Below are 26,068 nucleotides of genomic sequence, written 5' to 3'. Positions count from 1 at the left end.
GTGAATTTCCATGCCGGAATTCACTTGACTTTGATTTCAGCGTCACGGCGATTCGCAACTAGGAAATCAGGGCTTTAATGTAAAAGAGCGTACATAAGTGGCAGACAACTCCTGTCTGCAATCCAGTCAGTTTGCAGTAGAATCATTCATTCCATGTCAAGTCATTCAAAGTTTTTTCATTTCAAAGTTTTCACATTTTTGGATTTCTTTGAAATTTGGCTCATCAATTGTACCCTTCAAGGTAATTAAAAGTCCAAATTTTTAGATTTTTATCTCTTTTATTTTTTTATTTATGAGACTGATTTTTGGAAAAACACTTTTTTTTTTCATGGATGCATGAACATAAAATGGACGTTAACTCAGCATCAAATATAGGTAGAAAGATTTGGTAAAAAGCGTTTTAAAGTACATTAGTTGCTGTTTAATATGATATGCAACATGACAAATTTTGTAAAAATTTTCATTTTTAAAAATTTAAATTTAATTTTAAAATTTAAATTTTTCAGAAAACAAATAATTAATTAAAAAAAAATTCCAAAAACATTTGTGTATTTTATCTTTATTTGTACAATATTTTCAAGTTAGGATCATATTTTTATGAATTTTTGAATAAAATTTGACTTAAGAAATAATGATATTTTCCAGATTCTATTTAGTTAAATATGATGCTCTCTTACTGGTGATGATCTGGCTAAGTAGTAAGTAAACTTGACTATGCTTGATATGAGCTGGGATGAACTTGTAGCTTGGTTACCCCCCCCCCCCCCACTTTTTATCTTTTCTTTCAAAACTATTTTCAAAAAAAAAAAAAAAAAAGCTTGTACATAAGAGTAATAATCAAAACAAACGCTGCCAAACATCAGAAGTGACTGAGGCTCATAAATAGGAGGGAGAGGGGGATCACAAACACTAAAAGTTAGGAAAACTTTAATACAAAAAGAACCAGGGATATACTCTAGATATGCCATATGCTCTCAAACGTTTTTTTAGACATATTATGCATACACATAGTGTAAAATGGATTGCTGGGAACATCACTGAATAGAACCCTACTCATTTGCAGCTTTTTTTTTTTTTTTGGAAAGTGGGATGGTAGAGTGAGGGCGAGGAGCCAGTCTGAAATGAAGCTTAACAACATGGAAGGTTATGCTCAAAAGAGCAAAGTTTGTATGATCTATAACTGCTTTAATATATATGTATAGATAGATCTCGTTGAATTAGTCTCCTTCACAACAGAAATTAAAAAGAAAACAAGCAATAAAAAAAAGTAAAAACAGCTGTTCTCCAGATGTTGTAGAAAGTTATGTGCGGACAGACATATGATCTGATACTTTGATTTATTTGTAGTTTTGTATGAAAAGAATGGAAAAACATTAAAACAACACGGGGGAAATACTATTTTGCTATGATCTTGGGGTAAACTATTACTTTCCTCCCTCCCAAATTGAGGGTTGGTGCTGGTGTAAGGAATGAAATGAATCATAACTTTCCTTATGTTGTTGTTGTTGTCGTGTGTCAGCTAGACTGGCAATTTGGGGTGCGCTGCTTAACTTTTCCAACTGTACCGTAATTTGGCGTGAAGTCCGACTTCTACACTACACACATGCCATAAGGACCCGTTTATAGGGTAGGCAACCATTCACATCACAATAACACATTCACAAAGAAAGGACAAGGACAAGAGAGAAAGTACGTCCATGCCCGAGCCGGGATTCGAACCCGGATCTTCCTGTCACAGTCAGACTTCTCTGACCACTAGACAAGGCAGGCAGCAACTTTCCTTATCAGATATTGAATTAATCAAGTACACTTTTGTGAAGTTATGACCTAAAAAAAACATTTGGGGTAAAAATAATTCTCAATTCAATCCCCAGGTAAAGCATACTAGTATAGTGTTAATCGTATGGATGGGGGGGGGGGATATACTTCGTCTTGTTTTAAAGAACATTTGCCACATTTAAATAAGTTTACTAATAATTTTGTTTTATTTTTTTATATTTTGAAAACTAAAAAAAATTTTAAAAAAAGATTAAAAGTGGTGGTGGGGGGGGGGGGGGGGCTTACCAATCTACAAGTTCATGCCAGTTCATTTCAAGCATAGTCATGTTTACTTACTACTCATTTGAAACATCACCAGTAAGAAAATCCCATATTTAACTAAATAGAACCTGAGAAATATCATTATTTCTTAAGTCAAATTTTATTCAAAAACTCATAAAAAATATGATCCCATTGAGATCCCAACTTGAAATTTCGCACAAATAAAGATAAAATACACAAAATGTTTTGAGAATTTTTAAAAAAAAATTCATTATATGTTTTCTGAGAAATTTAAATTTTTAAAAATGAAAATTCTTACAAAATTAATTATATTGCATATCATATTAAACAGCAACTAATGCACTTTAAAATGCTTTTTACCAAATCTTTCCATCTATATTTGGTGTTTAGTTATCTCCATTTTTATGTTCAAGCATCCATGAAAAAAAGAAGGATTTTCCAAAATTCAAAGTTTTATAAATAAAAAATAATAGAGATAAAAATCTAAAAATTTGGACTTTTAATTGCCTTGAAGGGTACAATCGATGAGTCACATTTCAAAGAAGTCCAAAAATGTGAGTGAAAAAATTTCTCAAATTTTGGATCACTTGACATGGAATGACCCAGTAACAAAGCTAGCTATTTAATAAATTAAATGTTAAGAGTCTAAAAAAGCCACACCTCCAAACGCACGTGGCAAACAAAACAAGTGGCAGGAAATCGAGAGAATGTCAATGTAAATTCGTGGTTATTAGAACGGTATAACGACTGAAGCATATTTTCTAATGCCCAGTTTTCTTTTTTTTTTTTTAAAGTAAAAACTAAAGGAAAGTCATTGAATTTCCTTCCGCCCTGTCCTCCATCTCGGAAATTTCGGCAAGATGGAAATCCGTCCTGAGACGGAAGGTCTTGCACCCATGGCCATTTGTCTTTGAAAATATAAACAGAAGTTTTCTTCTACTATAGGGAAAGATCTTGCGACATATATTTTTTATCTCCCTCTTTGTTGAGAGGAATCACTCTCCTTTCAGTTTCATAATGGGTAGTTTTTTACATTCTTTTAATTTTTAAGACAGAATAAAATCTCACCAAGAGACACAAACACTCACTAATTTCATTTGTATTTGTTATATCAATAACCATTTGAGGACATAATTATGACTGTTTAAAAGTATTCAAGAAGACTTTTGAAAATCTTGTTTTTTTTTTATCTTCTCACAATTATACTGTCCAATAGTGGTATGTACGTGGATTTTCTGTAGTATTATCGTCAATTTCAGCCCGATAATTCGGTATTTTTTCATCTGCTGACCACAAGTTCAGGGATTGCAAAAAATCTTCTTGAAAAGGTTTTCTGAATTTAAAGAAGTTCTTAATTAAAATCTCCCAAAACTTTTCAAGCTTTTTCTAGGTCAAGAGGCACACTTAAGGTAAAACCACCAGTAGTTGATACTTATGAAAAAAAAAAAAAAAAAAATTAGCAAGGGAAACACAGGTGCCAAAAAAACAAAATTTGTTTGCATCTGTAGCATAGCTTCCTAGTGCGAACTATCGTGCAGTCAAATATTGCGCCAAGGTCTCTGCGATCATCTGATGACAACAGCGTATGTCTTCCAATTGTTTAGGATACTTTCTTTGAAGAATCTCTGTTGAGCACCGCCTAAACTATTGGAACTTAAAATGACATAATATTAAGTAGTTAACATGGGCTGTCAACTTCTGGATAATAATATAATTTGATAATGCTGCCTTTTATTCTAGTGTTATTTAGCTGTTTACTGAGCGAAATCTTTTATTATAACTTACCAAGCATCTTAAAATCATCATATGCAATAGTTGACAGGGGGTACCAATAGGCCCGGATCTAAACATACCTGCAAATCCAAAGTAAAAATAAACCAAGAACTGAAAAAGCTGACCCCTCCTCCCCCATGTTCTCCCCTGATCATTCCCATCTCCAGCTAAGGATAAATCTAAATTTGAAAGATATATTCTCTTTGTATAATATAAAATAGTGAAAAAAAGTTCTACAGAATTTATTTTACATAAAATACTTTATTGAGTTTTAAAAATGCAATTTACAGTGCTAAAAAGCTTAAGTACAGAGTATTTTACAAAACTCAAAAACATTAATTTTGATACATACATACGTAAGCATAAAAATACTTCATGACTAAGTTTTCATTTAAAAAACTAATTTTGATAACTTTTTACAAAATAAAACTCTAAACATACAAAGTCAAAACAAACATTAAAGACATATTTCATCATAAAATCATATCACTCGCAAGTAACAATTTAAATACAAATAAGAAAGGTCTTAACGCATCTTGGGGGACGGGAAAAGTCAAGTTTTTACACAACGATGCTCTTGCTTTCTTCTGTATGCTAATTCTTCTTCCTAAAATGCAGTCAATGAGAAAAAATACTATATCACACATGATTTATGAAATATTATCTGCTTAACGCATACTGATAATACTAATTTCTTTTATTTAGGTTTATTGGGGACAGATAAAATGGTCATAGTAAGGCTTAGCTGATTTTTCTTAAAATTGTTTTGTCAAGAAAATTGTCTATAGTTCTGCAATGTTCAGGAGACTCTAATAGCACTGAAAGGGGGTGGGCCAGAAAATGGATCTTTTTGATAATAGCAGAACTTGTAACAAGACAAAACTTTTAATGACAAAAAAGTTGTCTTGGCATTTTAAATATGAGAAAAATAATAAAAATATGCATTTAGTTATGTCTTTAGATTGTGTATGAGTTTCAAAGTTGAAATTTCAAAAATTTCCCTTTAAATACAAATTTTTTAACCATTTAAAAGCATTTAATTTGCACATCAGACTTTTAATTTTATGAAACTAACAAAAATTAGACTTGTTTTTGTACAAAGTAGTATTTCTTCTTTTAATCAAGTTTTAAATTTTTTGTAATAAAATTGAAAACTCTTCACTCATAATCTAATAACATTTTGTTTGAATAACAACTATCCTTCCAGCCAAGAAGGATAGCTAGTTAAAGGAAAAACAACGGTATTTTTATTTCGTTACTTCATGTTTTTAAACAAATTTCTACATTTATATCAAAGTTTTAAAAAGATGGACATGGGACTGTTTTGCTAACGATGATTATGATTATGAGTATAAAGTTATTCTTATAAGCCTGTGGGGACTGCAGGATCCAGTTTGCAACATCGCTCCAGTCAACTCCAAGTAATTATCAGTTATCCGAAGTAGCGGCTGTGTACTACTCAACTTGTCTTAGCGTGGAGCGAGAGGTAAAACACACGTGCGGACTGTTAGCGGCAGAATTCACTTGGAGCCTAATTAGTAGTTGTCACTGCTAGCGTTTGCTCGATAGTGAGTTTTGAAATGTTCCTTTTAAAGTTTTAGTAGCCTTTTGCTTTTTTAGCCTACTTTCCCAGTAAAAGTCAAAAAAAGCATAAAAAAGGCTTAATGCATCTTAAAAATATCGCGAAAAACAAAAAAAGTGAAAAATAAATTAAATAATTAAATAAATATCGAAAAATTAAAAATTGGAAAGAAGGGTATTGAGATGGGAAAAAATGTCTGTCGGTCTGTCTGTCTGTCCCTTCCTAATAACTTTTGAATGAATAGTCCAATCAGAACAAACTTTTTTTTCTTCGAAAGATCTCGGCCAGGACACCTCATTCCCATATTTCACTTTTTGATTTGAACTATTTTTTTTCAGTTTTGAACAGTTCAAAAAAACTTAACATTAGTGTCTATGGGGAAATTCGAGGCAATTCCGAACTATGAGACGAATTTGCTTTTGTAGGAAAAAGCTTTTGATGGAAAACTTGCATATAAAATATCTTTTTGATTTGAACAACTTTCTGTTCAATTTTTAACAGTTCAAATCCCTTAATATTAGCGCCTACGGGGAAACCGAAAGTCAATGTAGATTCCGTACTTGAAGGCGGATTTTTCCCAAACAAATTTTGTTGGAAATAGCTCTTGACACCAAACTCCAGACTCCGACAATTTAGGAGCACCTGACTCCGAATCCGACTCCTGTGCCCGACAATTAATCAGACTCCGACTCTCCGACTTTGTAGCTTTGGCAAAAATTTATACATGGAGGACAAATGACTGACTCCGATTCTTGGATATTCGTCTCCGACTCCTTTATCCCAAAATGAGATTGACTCCAACTCCAACTCTGCTGCTATGGTTTTAACTGTGAAAGAATTATTGTTGATATGACTGTTTTTTATTTTCACGCTAAAGTTTTAATTTAGGTATTCAGTTTTCGGCGAATAAACTCAAAGTCATTTATGTTTCTGCATAAAGATATGCGCAGACCATTTTTTTTTTTTTTTGGACAATGAAAAGTATTTCTTTAAGTTGACATTTTATTGTCTTTATTTATTTTAGTAAGTGCATTAATTCATTTAAAAAAATATTTTTGGCAACAGGGGAAAACGAAACAATTTTTTTTTTTTTTGATATGATGTATTTAATGAGCTTATTAATTTTAATTATTATTATTTTTTCGTTTTGAAATCTGTTAAAGAATTTTTTTTAATGGAAAAAAGTGTATTACCTGCTTTGTTTAAAAAGTGCTGCTATTTTATTTGTTCATTTATTTATTTTTTTTTAATTTTTTTTTTTATGCATCTAATTTTTTTAGATGAGTAAGGAATATTTTATTCCTAGAAATTAGCTTAAAATATTTATAAAAATATGTTTGAAACAATTTGCAATTTTAGCTATTTTTGAGAATATTGATCAGGTACTTTAAAGTAGTATGGGTATACGGGAAAGTAGGCTCGTATAGTTCTAGACGGAGCTTCTTGTTAATTGTATATTTTATCAGTAATAAAAGTTTATATTGAAGTATAAGTTTACTCATCCTTAAGCAAGGGATGTACTGACCAAAACTCGCTTTTGGAGCAATCTTGGGAGCAGTAAAATTGCAAATTTGGAGCAGCCGGGAGCAGTACAATCGTAAATTTGGAGCAGCTTGCAGCAGCAAAAATTTAAATTTTGCATCAATTTGGAGCAACTAAGTATATTTCAGGGCTGGAAAAATCTTTAAAATTTGACATGCCCCGCCAAGCATGTTTGTCTAAAAAATGCACTCGAATCAAATTTTTACATGCTCAGTTTTTTTATTGTATTATAACAAAAATATTTGAATTTGTCATATAGCATTAATCACACAAAAAACTAATTTGAAAGTTTTATAAATGAGTCAAGAATTATTTCAATATAAAACATTTTTAAAAGTTTAAATAAATAGTACATAATAAGTTGATAATAAAATTACCAGTACTTGATTAAAAATTTATAATTGTATGCCCAGTCGGGCATGTAAGGGTAAAAGATTCATTACTGATCAGAATTTTTACATGCCACGGGCAAGTCGGACAATATAATTTTTGAACCCTGATTATTTCACACAGAAACATCTGTGACTTATCACCGCTTCAAATTACATCACTGCTTTAGTGCCCATTTAAATTATAGTGCTTTGATACTTATTTTTAAAATTTGTTTGCTTTTATGTTCATATATACATGTTAAACGACATAAGATACGTATGTACAGTAAACTCCTAATTATTCGTGGAGTTGGGTGGCACAGGTGCCGCGGATTTGTACCCCAGCTTATAGCATTATGTATTTTACAACAATTTTATCATTTCACAATTCTTCAGCTTTGTCGTTATAAGGAAACGTTTAATAGAATAAGCTTTATAAAACAATACATTGAGCTATGAGGAAATAACTCATAATCTATTGATTGATATGTGTAAATACATGGAAATGTTATTTAAACTGGTTGGTTGGTGCTATTGGGTTTTATGGCTCAAGAGTTGCAACAGGCTATACTGCCTCCAACAATCGTTTTGCAGAGGTAAAAGACTGAAGAGATGCCAAAAATGTAAAATTCCTACAAAAGTACAGAGAGAAAAACTAATTAGAATACTTACATTATCTTTGATGGCAGCCCATGGCACTCTACAGATACGGTGCACTGAAAAATGTCCAATGTTTAAGAACTCTAATTTTATAGCAAACGATGTGATAAAAAAAATATGAGCACTAAATAAATGTACTTACCCTGTTTTCTATTTCTCTTAAAGGTAAATTTTCGGAACTTCGTTTCCTGTGTAAAAATTAATTGATTTAAATGTGCTTAAATATTTAATTAAGACGGCACAAAAATAAGAATAATGCCTAAATAATAGCTGCCAATATTGAAAGATGAAAATTAGATAGCCTTTTGCATACAATTTGGGAGATTTAGTTGGAAAGAAATTTTAGAATAAATTTAGTGTAAAATTTAAAAAAAAAAATGATTTGGTGTTTTATTTTGAACTTTTTTTTGCAGAAAAACCTCCAATTGAAAAGATTGCAGTCAGGGTATTCTGAATTTTGGGTCCCATAGTGTACTACCTCACACAATAGATATATAGATACTTCAAAAAAAAAAACTTAGCATGAACAAAACATGCTCGTTACGCATTGACAGAATCAAGGCTTGTGATTCATTTGTATAAAATCTCAACACGTCTAGAGATGAGTTGGGGCATCAGAAGGCATTGTCTCACACTTAATTTTGAAGGTAATATTATTACAATTTGATTTAAAAAATATATATAAAAATATAAATATATATATATATATAATTTTTTTTTCCATCCTGGTGCACATGTGGTAAAAAGTCAGATAGGCAGCTGTTGAGTTATTCTACTTTTATAACCATTGAAACAAGGGAGGAAAACAAATAGGTGGAAAGGACAACATTACAGAAAAAGAATGCATCCGAAAGAAAAGTGAGCGATTTTGGCATAATTTCAAAGAGTTTTTCTCCCTGGTTTTATATTGATTATAAATAATTAAGTTTGAAACAATTTTAAGTTAATTACATTCGTGAAAATCAGGATTCCTAAATAGGAATTTTCCTAAAACGAATTATTATCTACCTAAAACTTATTTATGGATGAAAATTTGTAGAAATGACGGAGAAAGCCTAGTATATCTTCATGGTAGTATATTCAGTCCACTGATACATAACTTGAATTTTTATTTCCAAAAACCTTAAGTATTGATAAATATTGCAAGCATGGGGGAAAAAAACACAAGAAAAACAATCATCCTGAATTGCCACACAGGTGAGAAAATTGATATTTTCCTGACAAAATAACATGTCTGGTTTTCCTGCGTTCAAAGCTTGGCAGCTTCTTACTTTAATAATTTGATAGAAATAAATAGCAACTAACCTTAAGTTATAAACAGGGGGAGGAGAAACTTGCTTTAGCTTTTCTACATCATTAAAGATGACTTGTGCTCCTCCACCAGCCGATGGAATAACATCAGCCTAGAAGAGCAGAAAAAAGTAATAGTTAACAAAGGTAACACATGTTATTTACAGAGTTATCATCAAGTCAAATTGGCAACTTGTTGGTAACTTAGTCTAGTTTCACATCATTTTGTATGCATTCTCCGTTTTTGTGCTGTTACAAATTTTGTAAATAGTTACTTTCATACATGCTTAATTTGCTGCAGTCCTGCTAAATTTGGCATTTATTCTGATAATTTACACTCAAAATTACCTTAGTTCTTGAAAGTGCTAATAATAATTTCTACGTTTTAATCTGTCTAAATTTTACATTTATTAAATTAATTTTTGCTTAAAATTACAGTAGTTCTTCAAACTTTACCCGTTATCGACCATTTGGCATCATTTGTAGTGCCAAAAGAAGTTTGTATGAGTTCAACACACTTCAAGAAATTCCTTAAATTACAACACATTTCTGGCGAAAACACAAGAGATTTATTTAGAAATATGTACACTAAAGTCTATAACAATTGCTAAAATAACCATAGTAATTTGGAAAACATCACTAACCACCCCAAACAGAACAGTACACACATATTTACATCCAAATATGCAAGACACTAAGTCAAAATACAGTACATAAGTCTTTGTATTAACAGAGATAAAACAAATGTCCCCAAATTTAGCGCCAAAAATGAACTTGGCAATATCTCATACATTTCTCACCAATCCCATAAGCGCAATGTTAAATGGTGCATAGCAGGCAAAGTCAACACATAGGTAAAGTTTCAAGAACTAAGCTAATTTTAAGTGAAAATTCATGGAATAAAAGCTAAATTTAGCAGGATTACAACAAATTAATCGCATATAAAAACAATAACTTACAAATTTTGTAACATAGCAAATACTGCAGCACTTACAATGTAGCATTATTTATTGTTAATCTGCTCAAGTTCTACGAGAAGTTTGCATGCTTGACTTTAAAAACCAATTTTGAACAAGCGTGTAGTGAAGGAAGAAAAAACTGTGTTTGAAATTTTTTAAAATGATGACTTGTCTTGAATCGAAGCATGAGACCATGATCAAAAACCTACATTATTTGAAAGGTTTCAAATACCCAAACCCACAAATCTATGCTTGTTTAAATTCCAGCTTTGAAATTAGTTTGTGAATTTTATCACTACTATCATGTTTCCATTGCTTTTGGCAACAATTACTGCAGATCTTTTCTGAAGAATCTGCAGATTTTTGGACAGATAAAGTAACTTAAGAAAGATTCTTTAAAAATCATTTTTTTTTAGATCCAGGAAAAAGAGATTTAGAATTTGAAAAAAAAAAAAAAAAAAACTTGTACCCCCCCCCCCCCCCCATAACTTTCTGAAAATTTTACATCTCTACACTTGACACTGTTATGCTAGAAACTGTACTTATTCAAAAATACTTGATGTACAGTCGTACCTCTTTTAAGGGACACCTCTGAATAAAGGAGACTTTTTGGTTTCAGTCCCTTTGAATGGAAATCTCCATGTATTTGCTTCTCATTAAAGAACACTCTATTTAAGGATCAGTCACAGAGAAAAAAAATAAATACATTCGAAATATCGAATTTATTGGAATTGGAGGTTCTCTTTTTTGTCCAAAACTTAACTGATAAAAGTTTGCTGTGACATTAACATGAAAAAAAAAAGTATGTATTCTAAAATTCTTTTATTAAGACTTACATTATGCTTTTCCCTATCCCCAATTTTTTCATGTTCAGCACTGACAGATTGTGTGCCACCCATGACAAGCTTTGCATAGAACAGTTAAAATGTGAGCCCTGTTTTTTCTATTGCAAATTACATGACAGTAAACAAATACATGTAACACATTCATTCCAAATAGTAATTAATGAAAATCAATTACAAAACAATTGATACTACGAAATTCTTGATTAAGTTTTAATATTTTTGTTCCCAACAGTGGCGCACACAAGGGAGGGGTCCAGGGATCCGGACCCCTCCCATAGGTCTTGCTCCCCCCCCCCCGATTGATTATGATTCTATTTATTTTGTACAAAGAGTAATTTCAAACAAAGGTAACAATACTTACAGTTGTAATATGTGAAAAAATAAAATCATGTTAAAATATTTTTTTAAATGTTGGGCACTTTTTCTATAACGAATTGCTTGTAAGAAGCAGAATGGTGATTATAAATGAATACACTGCAATAACCATGTTTTCAGTTTCGTAATTACAGATTAAAAACAGATTCTATGAACTTGAATCCATTTTTCAAATATGAGAAAAATAAAAGCATACATTAGTTTACTCTCTGGTTATTTATTTAAGTATTTTCATTTAAAAATGCTAATTTGATTTCAATAACTTATTTTTACTGCTCTTCGTTCCAGATAATCGATAAAATCAAGCCAATATGTTTGACGGCATATTGGGGTATGATATGAGAATGAGGCTCTTGGCCTTGGACCCACCCCTTGTAAAATTTCTGTGTGCGCCACTGGTTCTCAATTTGAATAGTTCTGAATATTATTTAGTATATATGAAACAATTTCATTACTATATGTTCAATGTGATTAGACTATGTTTATTATGAAATTATACTGAATAAGTACACAGAATGGATCAATCTATCTACCTCCGAAGAAGGGACATCTCTATTCAAGGGACAAAATGTCCGTTCCCCTTAGTGTCCCTTAATGAGAGGTTCTACTGTAAAAATGATCACTTCAGATAGGGTTACCAGCTTTTAAATTATCGCCACTTAATGTCTGGTGTTAAACTTATATATTGAATTGATTAAAAAAAATTCGGATCATTTTACCAACTAGGCAATATTTGCGTTTTTATGGTGCAATGTTAAATGTTATTTTAGGAGAAATTTATGTGGGTTTGAATTTTTGACACTAAGAAGGATGATTAACTTTGATAAACCTTTTTACTTACTGTTTTCATACTTATGCCTTCATTTTGAAACATTCAATGTTCACATCCGATATCATGAATCATATTTTATTCTTTTTTCATGCTAACTTCGCTTTATTAGGAGACAAATAAATGAAACGGCTCTTTATTTCTGTTGTAACGCTTATTTCACGTTTATTAAGCAAAATTCCATTGTCTTTAATGAGTCAAAAAATAAAATGCTGAATCGATGGTTTAATTTTATTTTTGCTTCAACTGCATCAATAGATATTAATGATATGCTTATCAAAGGCCTGTAAAATGCAATTCTATGACAATTTTACAAAAAATTAGAATCACGGAATTTATAAATTTTAAATGAAATTCCGTGCTCTTTAACCCATTACCCGCTGGTGTTGCGTTGATGCAACAGTTATAATAAATATCCATAGAAACTACACTAGTAATCTAATTTTTTTTATCGATTGCTAATTTGAATTTAAGAGTATTAGTAGAAATATGTTAAATAAAAAAATTGCTTTAAATTTCTTTTTTTATGTATGATAAAAATTGTTTCTCTCACATGTTTTTTTTGACTAAATTTGTGATCCAGTTTTCTGTCAGAAAAAATAAAAATAAAAAAAAATTTTGTTTTAAGTATGAAATACTTTTAGTCAAGGTCACTTTTTATCAGAACATTCCTCAAAGAAACTGCTTCTGCTGGGGAGGAGGGGGAAGTAAAAACTGGCGTTGAGTTGACACAACATCAACGAAAAAGGGGTAGACTGACTACCTGTCTCAATTGCTTTAGGGTAGAACTATATTTCATTTTTATTCTGCGCATTTTGACTGTGGAAGCTTTTTTTTGTCTCTACCTTTCGAAATGCCCAGAACAAGATATCTTACTTTGGAAGAAGCATTGGAACAGATTTTTGTACAAAACTCAGATGATGATGATAATGAAAATGAAGAAACAGATACTGTTGTTGTACCACCAGAAATAACAGAAGCTAGTGATGAAGAAGAAGGCAATGACAACATTTTAAATAATGATAGTAAAGTTTTACCAGGCGATACTGCAGTCGAAGTTGAAGTCCACGTAAAAATAAAGTTCAATTGTTCCAAATCCCATAGTAAAAAAACTAAAAAATGAAAAAAAGATTGGCGATGGACAAAACAGGAACCAACTGATAGGTATCAACCAAAAAATGAAGAACAGGTCCCCATTCAAGCTGTAAGACACACTCTAGAAGGTAAAGCTAGTGTTGATATTTTAAATCTTTTTTTTTTATTCCGATGTTTTATCGCATCTTGTAGAACAAACATATTTGTATGCCCAGCAAAAAAATCGTCCAGAATTTAAAGCTACGGAAGCCTACATGCGAAGATTTATTGGAATTCTTTTGCTAGCAGGGTACCATTCATTGCCACAAGAAGAAATGTATTGGTCACTTGATAAAGACATTTCTGTTCCGATTGTTCGAGAAGTGATGTCACTCTCTCAATACAGAACAATGAAGCAGAATTTGCACTTGGCTGACAATAATGCCATTGATAACAATGATAAATTGTACAAAGTACGACCATATTTGAATTTACTAAATATGAAATTCCAACAATTTGGTGTATTTTCTCATAATTTAAGTATTGATGAGCAAATGATTCCGTATAGAGGTAAACATTCAGTGAAAATGTTTTTAAAAGGGAAACCGATAAGATTTGGCTATAAATCTTGGACTTTAGCCTCCTCAGATGGCTATGTATTCAACTTTGACAATTATACAGGAAAATCAACCACAGCAAACTCATCAGAATATGAAAAATTTGGCCTCGGTGGGAGTGTAGTTATGAATTTGCTCAGAGTGATTAAAACTCCTATAAATCATGCCATCTACTTTGATAATTTCTTCACTTCATTTAATCTTCTCTGTCATCTTAAATATTTGGGTTTCAATGCCACTGGAACTATGAGAAAGAATTGCATCGACAACTGTGCCCTAGAATCAGTAAAGTGTATTAAAAGCAAAAAAAGGGGGTATTATGACTTTCAATATGAAAAGAAGAACGAGATACTTGTAGTTCGATGGAATGACAAGGCTGTTGTGACTATGGGTTCAACCTATGGTAAAATTGAGCCTGTCAAAAACTTTTCTCGCTATTCCATAAACCAGAAGAAGAAGATTTCTGTTCCTCAACCTTGTATAATTGAGCAATACAACATGAAAATGGGGGGGAGGGGTGTTGATTTGTGTGGCAATTTAGTTTCAAATTACAGAATTAGAGTCCGAGGGAAAAAAATGGTGGTGGCCAATATTCTCCAATTATATTGATGTTGCATTAACCAATGCTTGGAAACTTTCAAGACTATCGAAAGAAGAAAACAGAAAGTCACTATTGGATTTTAGGCAAGAGGTTGCACTTCATCTTTTACAAACCCCTTATGATAGTGACATGAAAAAGAAAAGTCCAGCTACAGGACGGCCAAGCAAATTCAGCTTACCAATGCCTGTATGTGGGGGACATTTTGTCGTAAGGTCGACAGAGACAATAAAAGACAACGCTGCAAGAATTGCCACAGCCAAACTATTTATTGCTGCAATGCTTGTAAGGCTGCACTTCATCACGATTGCAGTGAAGCTTTTCATGAGTAACTATAAAAAATCTATTTTTCCTCAAAATTTAAAATTTCTAAAATGTATTTATGTGCTTGTTTTATATAAATTTCAGTTTCTTCTAAAGTGCTCGGCATGTTTAAGAACCATAACTAAGATTATAAAAATTTCCTGTGTATAAAAAGCATTGAAACTGCTGAAGAATTTCTGATAAAACTACTTAGCATTAATACTCCTTTTCCGCTGACATTGCGTCAACGCAACACTCTATATTTGTAAAAGTAAGTGCATTTTTGTTCTTTTTTGAGCATATTACTATTATACAGGTTCAAAATGATAACTTTTATGCTTTTAATTTAAAAAAAATAACGATTTCAAGTTTTGGCAGTTAATGGGTTAAGAGTGTCAAGAGTCAAAAAATTAAATGCTAAACCAGTCTGAATTTTATTCTTTTTGTTCTCCCCCTCCCCTAACAATAGGAAAGTCTGCAAGAATGATATTCTCAACAGAAAAGAGGAAAAAACCCAACTAAGAGTTTCAATAATGCAGTTTGCTCCAACTCAAAATTTAAAAATTTTGTTTTTACATGAAATTTATTTTTTGTGTAATTATTTGATTTTTTATGCAATCATTTGATTTTTCACAAAAAACGGACTTTGAGAAAAATCCTTGACATACCCGAGTTGAAAAAATATTTCTTAAAGCAGGGAAATTTATCATAGCTATACGATTTGTTTTTTGTTCCATAGATTTATATTCCTATAAATTGTATTTGATTACCTGTTACCCAATTAAGTGGGGACGACTGTATAAGAATATAGGGTTACACTCCTGTACGTATTGTTCCTACCAAAAATCCTCCCCTCCTCCTCTTCTAGGAGAAAATATTGTATATGCCACTGATTCACATCGGGTAGGATACACTAGCAGAAGTTTACCCAGACAAAAACAAATTTAAGGTGTTCAGAAAATGTAAAAATATTAAACTATACATACTTTATATAATTGAGTTTCAACTTCACCCTGGGAGTCTTGTTCTTGATGTTGGAGAACATATTTGGAAACATCAGATTTTGTTACATCTTTAACTTCTAATTTACTCACAGATTTTTTTTTCTTCATGGCAGGCTGGAGAACTGTATCTGTTAAAATACATCATTAAAAAAATCAAGTTTAATAGGAACAAATAAAATGAATAACAGAAATAAATAAATAGAGAAAAAAATTACAATTATTAATAATTATTACGGAAGAAAAAATATCACCCAAGTCTGTCATTTAACAAGTTTAATAGGTTTTGGTAAAATATATTAATTTAGCGTTTACAACTGCTGATTAATAATGATGCTCATTTATGTTTTTTCCTTCTTGCATGAATAATGTATTAATAAAAATTCAAATTGTTTTAGTGATTTTTCCACCATACTGGAAACAAATGTTTTCATCAAATTGCAACATGATTGAATAGAATATTTATGTAATCTCCTTACTAGGAGTGGAACAAGAGCAACTTTCTTTCATTGCAAGCTACTTTTATGTTGAAGTAGGAAAACTAACTTATGCAGGAATAAAAATTTCCAACATTTTCTGCTTAACTATTTATGAAAAAAACATCTTAGACATTAAAATCAAAATAACAGGGTTCATACTCAATTTGGATTAAAAATTTCCATGACTTTTTCAGGACTTCATAAAATTTTTCATGACCTTGTTACACGAAGAGAATAGTGCTATTTAATGTAAAACTTGACAATTTCTAGAAATGGGCAGTAGAAAAATTGTTACGTGAGTGCCACTACCTCATTGGAGCACTTACTTGTGACTGAAAAAATATCAGTGCACACTGCAGAAACTAATAAATTATTCTTATTTGTCTTTATCATACAAATTCAAGCAAAATAAAAATATAGTGAATGCTACTGATGTTTAAATGTCTAACAAATATTTAATAAATAAGGCCGAATAGTAGTGCATGGGACAAAAATTGAATGAGTCATTACTAAGTTTCCAATAATAAATTTGATTAATAAAAACATTGTCCTTTGGTGTCCAATAGTGCATCTAATGATCCATGTAACTTGATAGTATATGCGTTCACTAAAACAAAGCCAGGTTTTTCAGTAAATTCCTTTTTCTAAACCAGATATTTCAGTTGGCCACGAGAATCAGTTTTGCGAGCTGTATGTAGGGCACTACTGTTTTAGAGTATTAGAATTCCCCTATTTCTATGTACTATTGCCTGACTAAAGTCTTCATTTTTTAAAGCCTTCAACATATTAAGATAAACTCTGGTAAGTTTAATAATAAATTTTTTACAAGTAGTTGAAATGAACTCGGATGCAATTGAATTACACTTTTTGAGGGGGCATGCCAAACTCAAGAATGTGCAAGTCCACTACTACAGAATACAAAATATAAGAAGTGCTGAAAATAATGTTGAATTCAAAATTAGTGACGCCCCAGTAGTAAAATCACATTACAAAAGAAGGCGAGCGGCTGTTACAGAAGCAGATGAAATTGGATTCCAAAACTCGGATTTGTTTTTCAGATCGTTCAATTTATATGCAATATCACTAAATCACTCAATATTTCTAGCGCTCTTTTAGCTATTGTTACTTTTTTACTGCCCAAGACATTTTTCCATGACTTAAAATAAATTTCCATGACTTATAATGAAAATATTAATTTTCCATGACTTTCCAGGATTTTCATGACCCGTACGAATCCTGAAATAAAAAATTCACAGACATGCTTTTTCTAAATTTTTCACATCATATTTTTTTCCTTCCAGAGATTTGGAGTCAGATGGACTAAGTATTGGTGACATAGAACTTTTACATGGTCAATTCCTCATAAAAACAATCAACTTTGGAGCATCTGCTAAATAGCTCTTATAATCCGCTCCACTGAAATATCAAGTTAAGATTCATTATGACACATATTTAGTGTTTTCAAAAGTTGCTGATAATAATTTAATTCCTCAAATCTGACAAAATTTCAATCCATAGGAGTTAAGACAACAGTGTGCATACATTTTTCTTATTTAAAATTTAGGTATGATAGGGGTCAAAGTTTTTAAAATCATACTTAATTCAAGGTTTCCAATTGGTTTATGCTCAATCCATACATCACCAGAGCTTGAATGAGATCTTCGGTGTCGCGGATTTGCAACTGCAGGAGGCTTAAAGAAATATGCATAATAAATTAATAATGAGCAGATGCAAAATATTTTTTGAAATAAAAATTTTTAAATTAATGAATTTTAAAAATCAAATAACTATTAAAAATGGCTTGAAAAAAATGTCATGTATCTGGATAAAAATGCACATTGCTTTCATTTATTAAACTGTTAACCTGTTATAAAGTCACCAAGAAATTGGCATTTTAAAAACCATTGTAAAAAAATAAATAAAATAAATAAAGTGACAAAAATTATGCATATGTTATATATGCATGGTATCAATAATGTAATCATTTTTTAAGGTAAAATCAAAAGACTCCAAAAGATTTTCAATTTGCCCCAAGCAAAAAAAAAAAAAGAGCATTTAAGGTAATACGCATAATTAAACTGGTTGCAACCATCAGCTAATGGTGAAAGAACATTGAAAACTCAAGGCACAAAATAGACTTTTGCTCCCTAAAATGAAATATTGTTACTAAATATAGAATTTCACTACATGCGATACAAAACATATCCTAATTAAAATAATATGAACTAAAATTTCATTTTTACTAATATAGAAGTGAAATTTTAACAAGAGACGTTATGTATTAACAGTAAAGTTCTTTAAACCTGAGGTGATTGGGGCTCATGCTACCTCATGAAACTGAAAACCAGGGATTATCCGGAAAACTCTTCTCGATTGAAATTTTACACTCTTCGGACTCCATAAAGTCGTGCTCTTTTTATTTCTATGTGCCAATAAAGGAAAGCATTGTCTTTGCCAAAAATATATGACTCAAATTTCCATTTTAATTAGCCTTTTAAAGAAAATTTGACTACTTTTTTTCAATGTCTATACACATTTATGAGTGTAAAATCTTTAACAATCAGAAGTTGCATTTTGACTGTCCCCTAATTTATTTTGGGACGCTTGAATGTATGTGCGTGCTTAGGTTTGTATCTCGCATAACACAAAAATTATTAGTGGCACAAGTTGTTGATTGCATTGGATGTTCCAAAAGTACTGTTTTCAGTGGTCAACTTTTCTATTTCTTTGTAGTCTTTCAATGTTAACACCAAGTCCTTTTTTCGTATTAAGGTTTTTACTCCAAAGAATATTTTAATCCATCTCAAATAGTCGATGAATAGTTAGTACCACTTGGCGAGCGTTGTTGACACCGACAACTCCATATTTTTTAAACTTAAATGAATGCAATTGAGGAAACTTTTACAATAGGGAAGGTTTTTGATGACATCCAACACTCATGAAGAGCACTGAATTTCATTTCCAAATTTTCAATTTATGATTTTAATGGAAATAAAAAGAATTTTCACCTATTTACGCCGAAACAAAGAATATAAAGGAAAAATGAGAAAAATCAGGTGTCTATATCAGATGAAAAGAGATTGCAGTTTTCAAATTGAAAGCATTAAAAGGAAAATAATTTAAAAACAGCATTTTAACAGGTCTACACGATACATATTGCTAATATCTATTGACATAATCGTTAAAAGTTTTTGAGTAAGCTAAAAATAAGGGAGGGGGGAGGAGAGAATGGTGGTGAGGAGATAGAGCACAATGGTTTATGCCAGATTTCTAGTATTAACACACAAAAAATACTGGAATTCTGGGGAATAACCAGAATACAACCACCCACTTGCTGCAAAAAAGTAAAAATGCAAGTTAATTGTCTCTTTTCAGAATTACATTTCTTATATTACATTACATTTTCTAATTTTAGCACCTCGTATCAAACTCCATTGGTTTACTTCTGAATTCCCATGCTATAAATTCAGGTAACTAGGTTTTATTCGGATTAATTTGAACGAGTTGACTGAATTATGTCTTGCAATGGTTAATTGGGGCAGCGAGAAGCAAAGGGATGTGTAAGTGCCAAAATGAAAAATTTGGAGATAATTAGTACAAATGGTAGGCAGGGGTGACAAATACGGGGTCGCACCTCCAAATATTTTGTGCACATAGATAAAAAATGGGGAAAATTTACATAACGCACAAATCAATGATCATATGTAAAAAGAAATTTTAAAGAAAATCTCCAGCTGGTTCTCAATAAAAATTGATGAAACTGAAAACATTTCCAGATACGAACAACTGTTTTTTGTTGTTTGGATAATAACTTGAAAATTCATGAATCATTTTCAGACCTTACAACAGATTTATTTGAAAAAATAATTTTTTAAAAGTGACAAAAACTTACATGATGATGTAAAGTAATAAGATTGAATTAATATTTTGCATATAATAACAGATTCATTCAGTTTCTAATAAAATTAACACAAGATTTGATGATAAATACTTGTCTATCTGTGTTGTTAGTCTTAAGTTTGATATAGGGATCGGTTATTGAGCAAGAGAGAAATATTTCCCTTATAAGTAAAAATTATTATAAGAAGCGAAAAGTATTGTTTTGTAGTAGTCAACCGTTCAATGATGAAAATTGAAGACTAGCAAAAATTTTAAAGTTGCGTGGGCTATTTTAAAGAGAAAAATTTAAAAGAGTATTAAGTACTTTGTTGCTTTAATTGTTTTTCAACCATTCCAATCAGCTCAGCTAGCTGTGAAAGATCATTCTCGTGTCTTAGGAGATTAGAGAATTGTCTTCGGTGCATAATGGGTCAAGAAAGCCTTTCATCTTCAGCTTGTACTGGCAAAAGAGCGTGACATAGGACACTGATGGAATATAGTAACAATATTTCCTCTTCTTCTAGATTCGGAAAATCGTATATTTAAATTTACATAACAGTACTATCAAGATATTTTGTGCAATAGCTCAACTGTGGTCATTAAAATTTAAATAACTTTAATAACCTTACTTTAAATAAATAAAAGTCTGTTTATGATCCCTTGCTGTTAAGTAATATGCATTTTATTCCAAACTGAGATAATTCACATTTAAAAAACTCTACCCCTAAATGAAATGTTGAAATGGTAGGAGAACCTCTCCTATGTTTCCAGACAAGAGATTGTACTAGCAGCCCAGCTAGTACTATCTCTTGCCTCTATCTCTAAATCATGCTGTTATACAGCATGATTTAGAAAAAAAATTCAATTAAAGCCTACCTAAGCCTAACTAAACTTGAAAATGTTCATTTTAATCCCTTTGCCTCTCACTGCCTCAATTAATGTTTCATAAAACATTTTTGAAACTTGGCAAAGCACTAAACAGGAAAATTGAAATTTTACAGAAGTAGTTACAAGAAACAAGCTTACTCTTGGTGTTGTACTAGGTGTCCTATTCTCTTTAGAAAAAATGGAATCATGATTATTTCGTGATGATGGGCCAGCAGAAGGCGTCTGTCTATTGCTTCCTCCATTGAAAAAATCTACAAATAATGTTAACATAAAAATGATAATTTCAAGCACATAAACTATGAAAGGAAAAACTCAATATAAATCTTACTAATATGGATGAGAAAGCAAGTTTGTGCTGCAACTACTCAACTGATCATGAAATTTTATATACATGTTGTCAGGGGTGCAGAACAGGACTTAAGTTACCTCTCATCCAGTAAAAGTAATTCAAAATTTTATTCCAATTTAAAAAAACATTATCTCATCAAAGAAATGTCGCATTTCTTACATTTTTACACCATGTAAAAGCCCTTAAAAAGCTGCACAAGATGGCAACTTTGCAATTGAAGTTTGAGAATTAATTAGAACACCCCTTGGTATAAAATATACCACAGCAGTTTCGTTTTTATTCATTTTCTCTTCTACTCAAGAAAGGGGAACTCCCATTCGGCTCACACGCAATCTTTAACTGCATTTCATCTGAAATCTTTCACCAAGTGAAGACGTTAAAAAGATAGGAGTAATCAGCCAATGATCTTCCGCCAATTGAAATGTATGTTTGGTTTTGCCTGAATTTTCATTCGCTCAAGATCCACTTCTGGCCGGTTTTGGGATAATGTAATCAAAAGTTCTAGAGATTTCTGTAAGAAAGTTTTTATATAGCCGTGAATCATAAATTGAATATCATTATTGCATTTCATGTGGCTTTTGAGCAGACGGTTCTTCGGAACGTCTTGACTTTGTTGAAATGAGCCGCCAAGGGTAGCGCCGAATTTTGTCTTTTCATGGCGGCAGAATGAGTGGTTTTCACTCTTAAGTGATGGATTGCTTTCTTGTTTATGGATAATGGAGCTATGCATCCCAAATGAATTTCTTTGGCTGCCTTAAAGTTATTTTACATGCCCATGTGATTGCTATAGACAACAACGATTCGTTTCTTAAGCAGGTGAAAATATCTTCCTGTAGAACACCTTCATGGCCATATGTGTTGCGTGAAGTTTTCGATGCTTTGGATCTTGTGCCAATAAAACATGTTCCTGCCGAACTATCATATGACTGCCTCATTATTCAGTTGAACATTGTCAATGTTAATTTTGCTTTTTTAAGCGAAGATTTTAAGTGTTTGTTATAATATTGAATACGTATCTTATCATGGTTTATTGGTGAATCTTCGCTGCTTTCGTGACAATGTTTCAATGTTCTTGATTTTGTGCCATTTGTTTATGCAATGTCGATTCGTATTAATATATTTAAAATTAGAGTTGGTTTTGTTATAACGGTGGGGACATTTTGGCTCATTTTTCAAAGCTTGTCATAACGACTAAAAGTGATCAACATTTTCGTGGTGTTTCATTGGTCTGGCTTTTCTTAAATATTTAATTCCTTCAATACATACGCGCAGTGTATTAGACTATTTAGATCATTAGGCTTGAATGGCAATTGGCTCAGGAGGATTAATTAAATGTTTATGTCTTTAAAATCAATTCCCTCTTTTTTACGATGGGGTCTTCATCAAAATCTTTTGAATTTAATTTTGAAGTCTTGGTTTAACTACAGCTTTAGTGTTTTCTTCCGAAATGGCATTCTTATTAGTAGGTTTTGTTTGCTCCTACCGTCAAGAGAGGGCGCCACCAGTAAAGAGACTTTAAAAAATATGTATTTTTGTTTTGTGTATTCGTTGGCGTTAAGAGGCCGCATCAGACAGATTCCCGGTTTTCGCATCCCTATGTTAACCTACGAGGCAGAATGTCTTCTCATTCTTACGATAGCTCATTGGGAAATTGAGATTTTCAAACTTTTCTTTTTTTGACTTAATCTGTGACGACTATAGAGTGCTTCTATTTTTGCGGTTTTTCATTAAAATAATTCAAAAATTTTTTATACAAACTTGAAGTTGAACTTTGAGAAAAGGTGAATTTTTGACGAACCAGGAGGAGTATTCGGATTTTTTAAAAAATAGAAGCATAGCGTATAATCTCAGCTTTCTAAAGATGTTAAAATATTTTCGATAGCTTTAATTGAACAACAGTAATCAAATAAATGGTTAGCCTATTCCAATTCACAAACTAAAAATTTCCATCCCCCTTTACGAAGGTACGAGATTCGCCTCTACGCAAGTGATTTATGGCCTTTTCGGGGAAACGGTCAGCACCCCACTTGTGGGCGGGTTTCTTCTCCACCTGCTGTCCACAGAAATAGCTGCCTGGAAAGCGTTCTTTTCTTCGCTCGAGAATTGCGAGGAAAAAACCTGGCAAAAATGACGCTCGTAAATAATTTTAATTTAAGTAATTTTTAATAAGTAATTGCATTTTTTTTTGTAAAATTATGTATATAAACACAAAATTTAAGCTTTAAAAGTATTTAAATCACGATTTACATGCAGTTACAAATCTTTGGGGGGGGGGGGGGGATTGAGAGTTTACGTGCTTCTCTCGACGGGATAAAATAAATTGAATTCACCCATTAAATAATTTTTAATTAATTTTGTCACAATGTAACTATATATATATATATTTTTTTTTTTAATTATTACATCATATAAAAAGGAAAGAATATTTGAATATACCTAGAAGAAAATTTGAACTTCCCCTTATCACTTTTGTTTGCTTTTCGAGTATTATTGGAATTTAAGGACAGTGCGAAAAAAGATATGTAACTCAATGGTTTTAAACCCAAGGTTATATATTATCGCGATTTGTCTATTACTTCTTTTTTCATTGAATTAGTAATTAACATAAAAAAAATACATATGTATGTGCTTACCTAGAAGAGTTATGGCGGGTCAGAAAGCAAATCATAAGTTTATGATCAGTAGCGGATTTTAGGGGTGAGGCAGCCCCTCCCCCCCAAAGGGATAGATTAATCTAACTATTTTATTAATTATTTTTAATTGAATTGTTTTTTGCATTTTGTATATAGATTATTAACACAAAACACACACAGCATATTTCAAATAAAAGCATTCTTGTTTGCTAAAGAAGTAATACTGGAGTCAGAGGCACAGAGTGGCAGAATACATTTGGTTTCGAATTCTAGGGAACATATTATCGCCATTCGTCTACTTATTCTTCTTTTATGGAATCAATAATTAACATTTCTAAAAAAATGTGTAGGTTCACCTAAAAAAGTCATTTTGATCCAGGCAGCCATTTGCCAAATAATAGATTTCTTTTTCAGCTCATAAAAAAAAAGCAAAATGATAGAAATCACATGATGGTAGTTTCTTGGAAAAATCATGATTATTAATAGAAATAGCATGTAGTATCAATATGTTATCTCAACTGTGTCATGACTTTAAAAACAAATCAGCAACTGCATTGAAATTCACACAGAAATAGTTTCTGAATTCTTCAATAAAACTTATGTTTTATGAAGTTATGATTTTCTTATTCAAATAATATTTTGTAGTTAAAATATAAATTAATGTATAAAATCTCAAATGAGGGATGGGTTTATTTGATAACATTGCCCTCAATGTTCCTAATTAAAACCGCTCATTGTATAGCATCTCGGTGACATTAAATTGGGTTTAGTATTTAATTGGCTTGAGACGTTGAAGATGTTTTCCGTCCACATTCAAAATATATTAGTGCATAATATTCCTATATTTAGAAGTAGATTCATTGACCGCAAAACCATTTAAAAATAAAGTCATTAAAACTCTGTTGTTAAACATCAAATAGGCGGGGGGGGGGGGGGGGGGGGCTCAATTTTCCGTGCCTCCTCCAAAAGATTTTTCTGTATCCTGTCCGTTTTCAGCTTATACGAAACAGCATGGTAAATTAGCGTGGTCCAAAATAGGCCTTTTTATTATTTTTTACTCTCCCATTTGGTTTCACCTATGTAAAAAATAATTATTGTGAAGTTTGAGCTCATAATTTTAACATTTAGACAGAGGTAGCTTAACAGCCTCGAAGTTCTGCGTTTTTCCATCTTAAGCTATGAATGTAGGTAGAAATAAAACGGATGCTATTAAAGGTATGTAATTTCATTTCATGGCAAATACACAAAACTTTCCAATCTTTCAAAATCCAAACTTCTAAGATTGCAGATAAAACGTAATAAACTGGGGTTATAATAAGCGAGCTTGGGCCACAGGGGACATTTTTTTGTGTATGTTTTCCGAAGTGTTTCCAGAAATAAAATTATTAAACTCATACTTTATACTGTAATAAAAAATATTTTTGACGATTTTTTAATCTCTTATGGCAGTGGTGCCAAACCTTTTTCTACTTGAGACCGCACCTCATATTAATGGTTCTCGCGGTTCAGAACATAACTAAAATTTGAAAATGTTCAACATTTTTTTAAATAACATATGAAAACGAGGAAAAAAGAATGAAAACTAAAAACCAATAATTGATGTAATCATTACTTGATGCATCTTTTTTTAATTGCATCAGTTTATCAGAAACCAATTCTGAATATTTAGCTCAATTTTTGACGTTCTCATTAAACGCGCTTTTCGATTTATTGAGTTTAAAGAAGACTACGGGCCACACGTATCAACTTCACAGATCGTATGTGCCCCTCGAGCCGCAGGTTGGGTGCCACTGTTCTTATGGTATAACTTTTACAGTGTTCCGATTCATTAGTATTCTTTTCGTGAAACATTTAGCGTAAACAAAAAATCTGAAAAGAAAACCTGAAATTTATTCAAAACTCTTGCTTTTAAAAACATACATAAATCACCTACTACGCACAAATTCGAAAAGAGAAAAAA

General features: G+C 31.5%; 1 protein-coding gene across 1 annotated transcript in view; it reads right to left on the bottom strand.

The window, feature by feature from the left end:
• Window positions 1-4,148: 4,148 nt before the first annotated feature.
• Window positions 4,149-26,068, bottom strand: part of LOC129228465 (kinesin-like protein KIF23) — a 146,522-nt gene continuing 124,602 nt past the window's right edge. Inside the window, exons 18-24 of the mRNA XM_054863146.1 lie at window positions 21,265-21,377; window positions 17,957-18,050; window positions 15,866-16,011; window positions 9,295-9,392; window positions 8,132-8,177; window positions 8,002-8,045; window positions 4,149-4,441 (exon numbers count right to left, since the gene is read on the bottom strand). Coding sequence (XP_054719121.1) covers window positions 4,429-4,441; window positions 8,002-8,045; window positions 8,132-8,177; window positions 9,295-9,392; window positions 15,866-16,011; window positions 17,957-18,050; window positions 21,265-21,377 — 554 coding nt within the window. The 3' untranslated portion in view covers window positions 4,149-4,428. The remainder of the gene's footprint in view (window positions 4,442-8,001; window positions 8,046-8,131; window positions 8,178-9,294; window positions 9,393-15,865; window positions 16,012-17,956; window positions 18,051-21,264; window positions 21,378-26,068) is intronic.

This window comes from Uloborus diversus, chromosome 8 (assembly GCF_026930045.1).
Source record: "Uloborus diversus isolate 005 chromosome 8, Udiv.v.3.1, whole genome shotgun sequence".
In the NCBI taxonomy this organism is placed as follows: Eukaryota; Metazoa; Arthropoda; class Arachnida; order Araneae; family Uloboridae; genus Uloborus; species Uloborus diversus.
This window is presented reverse-complemented; position numbering and strand designations above follow the sequence as displayed.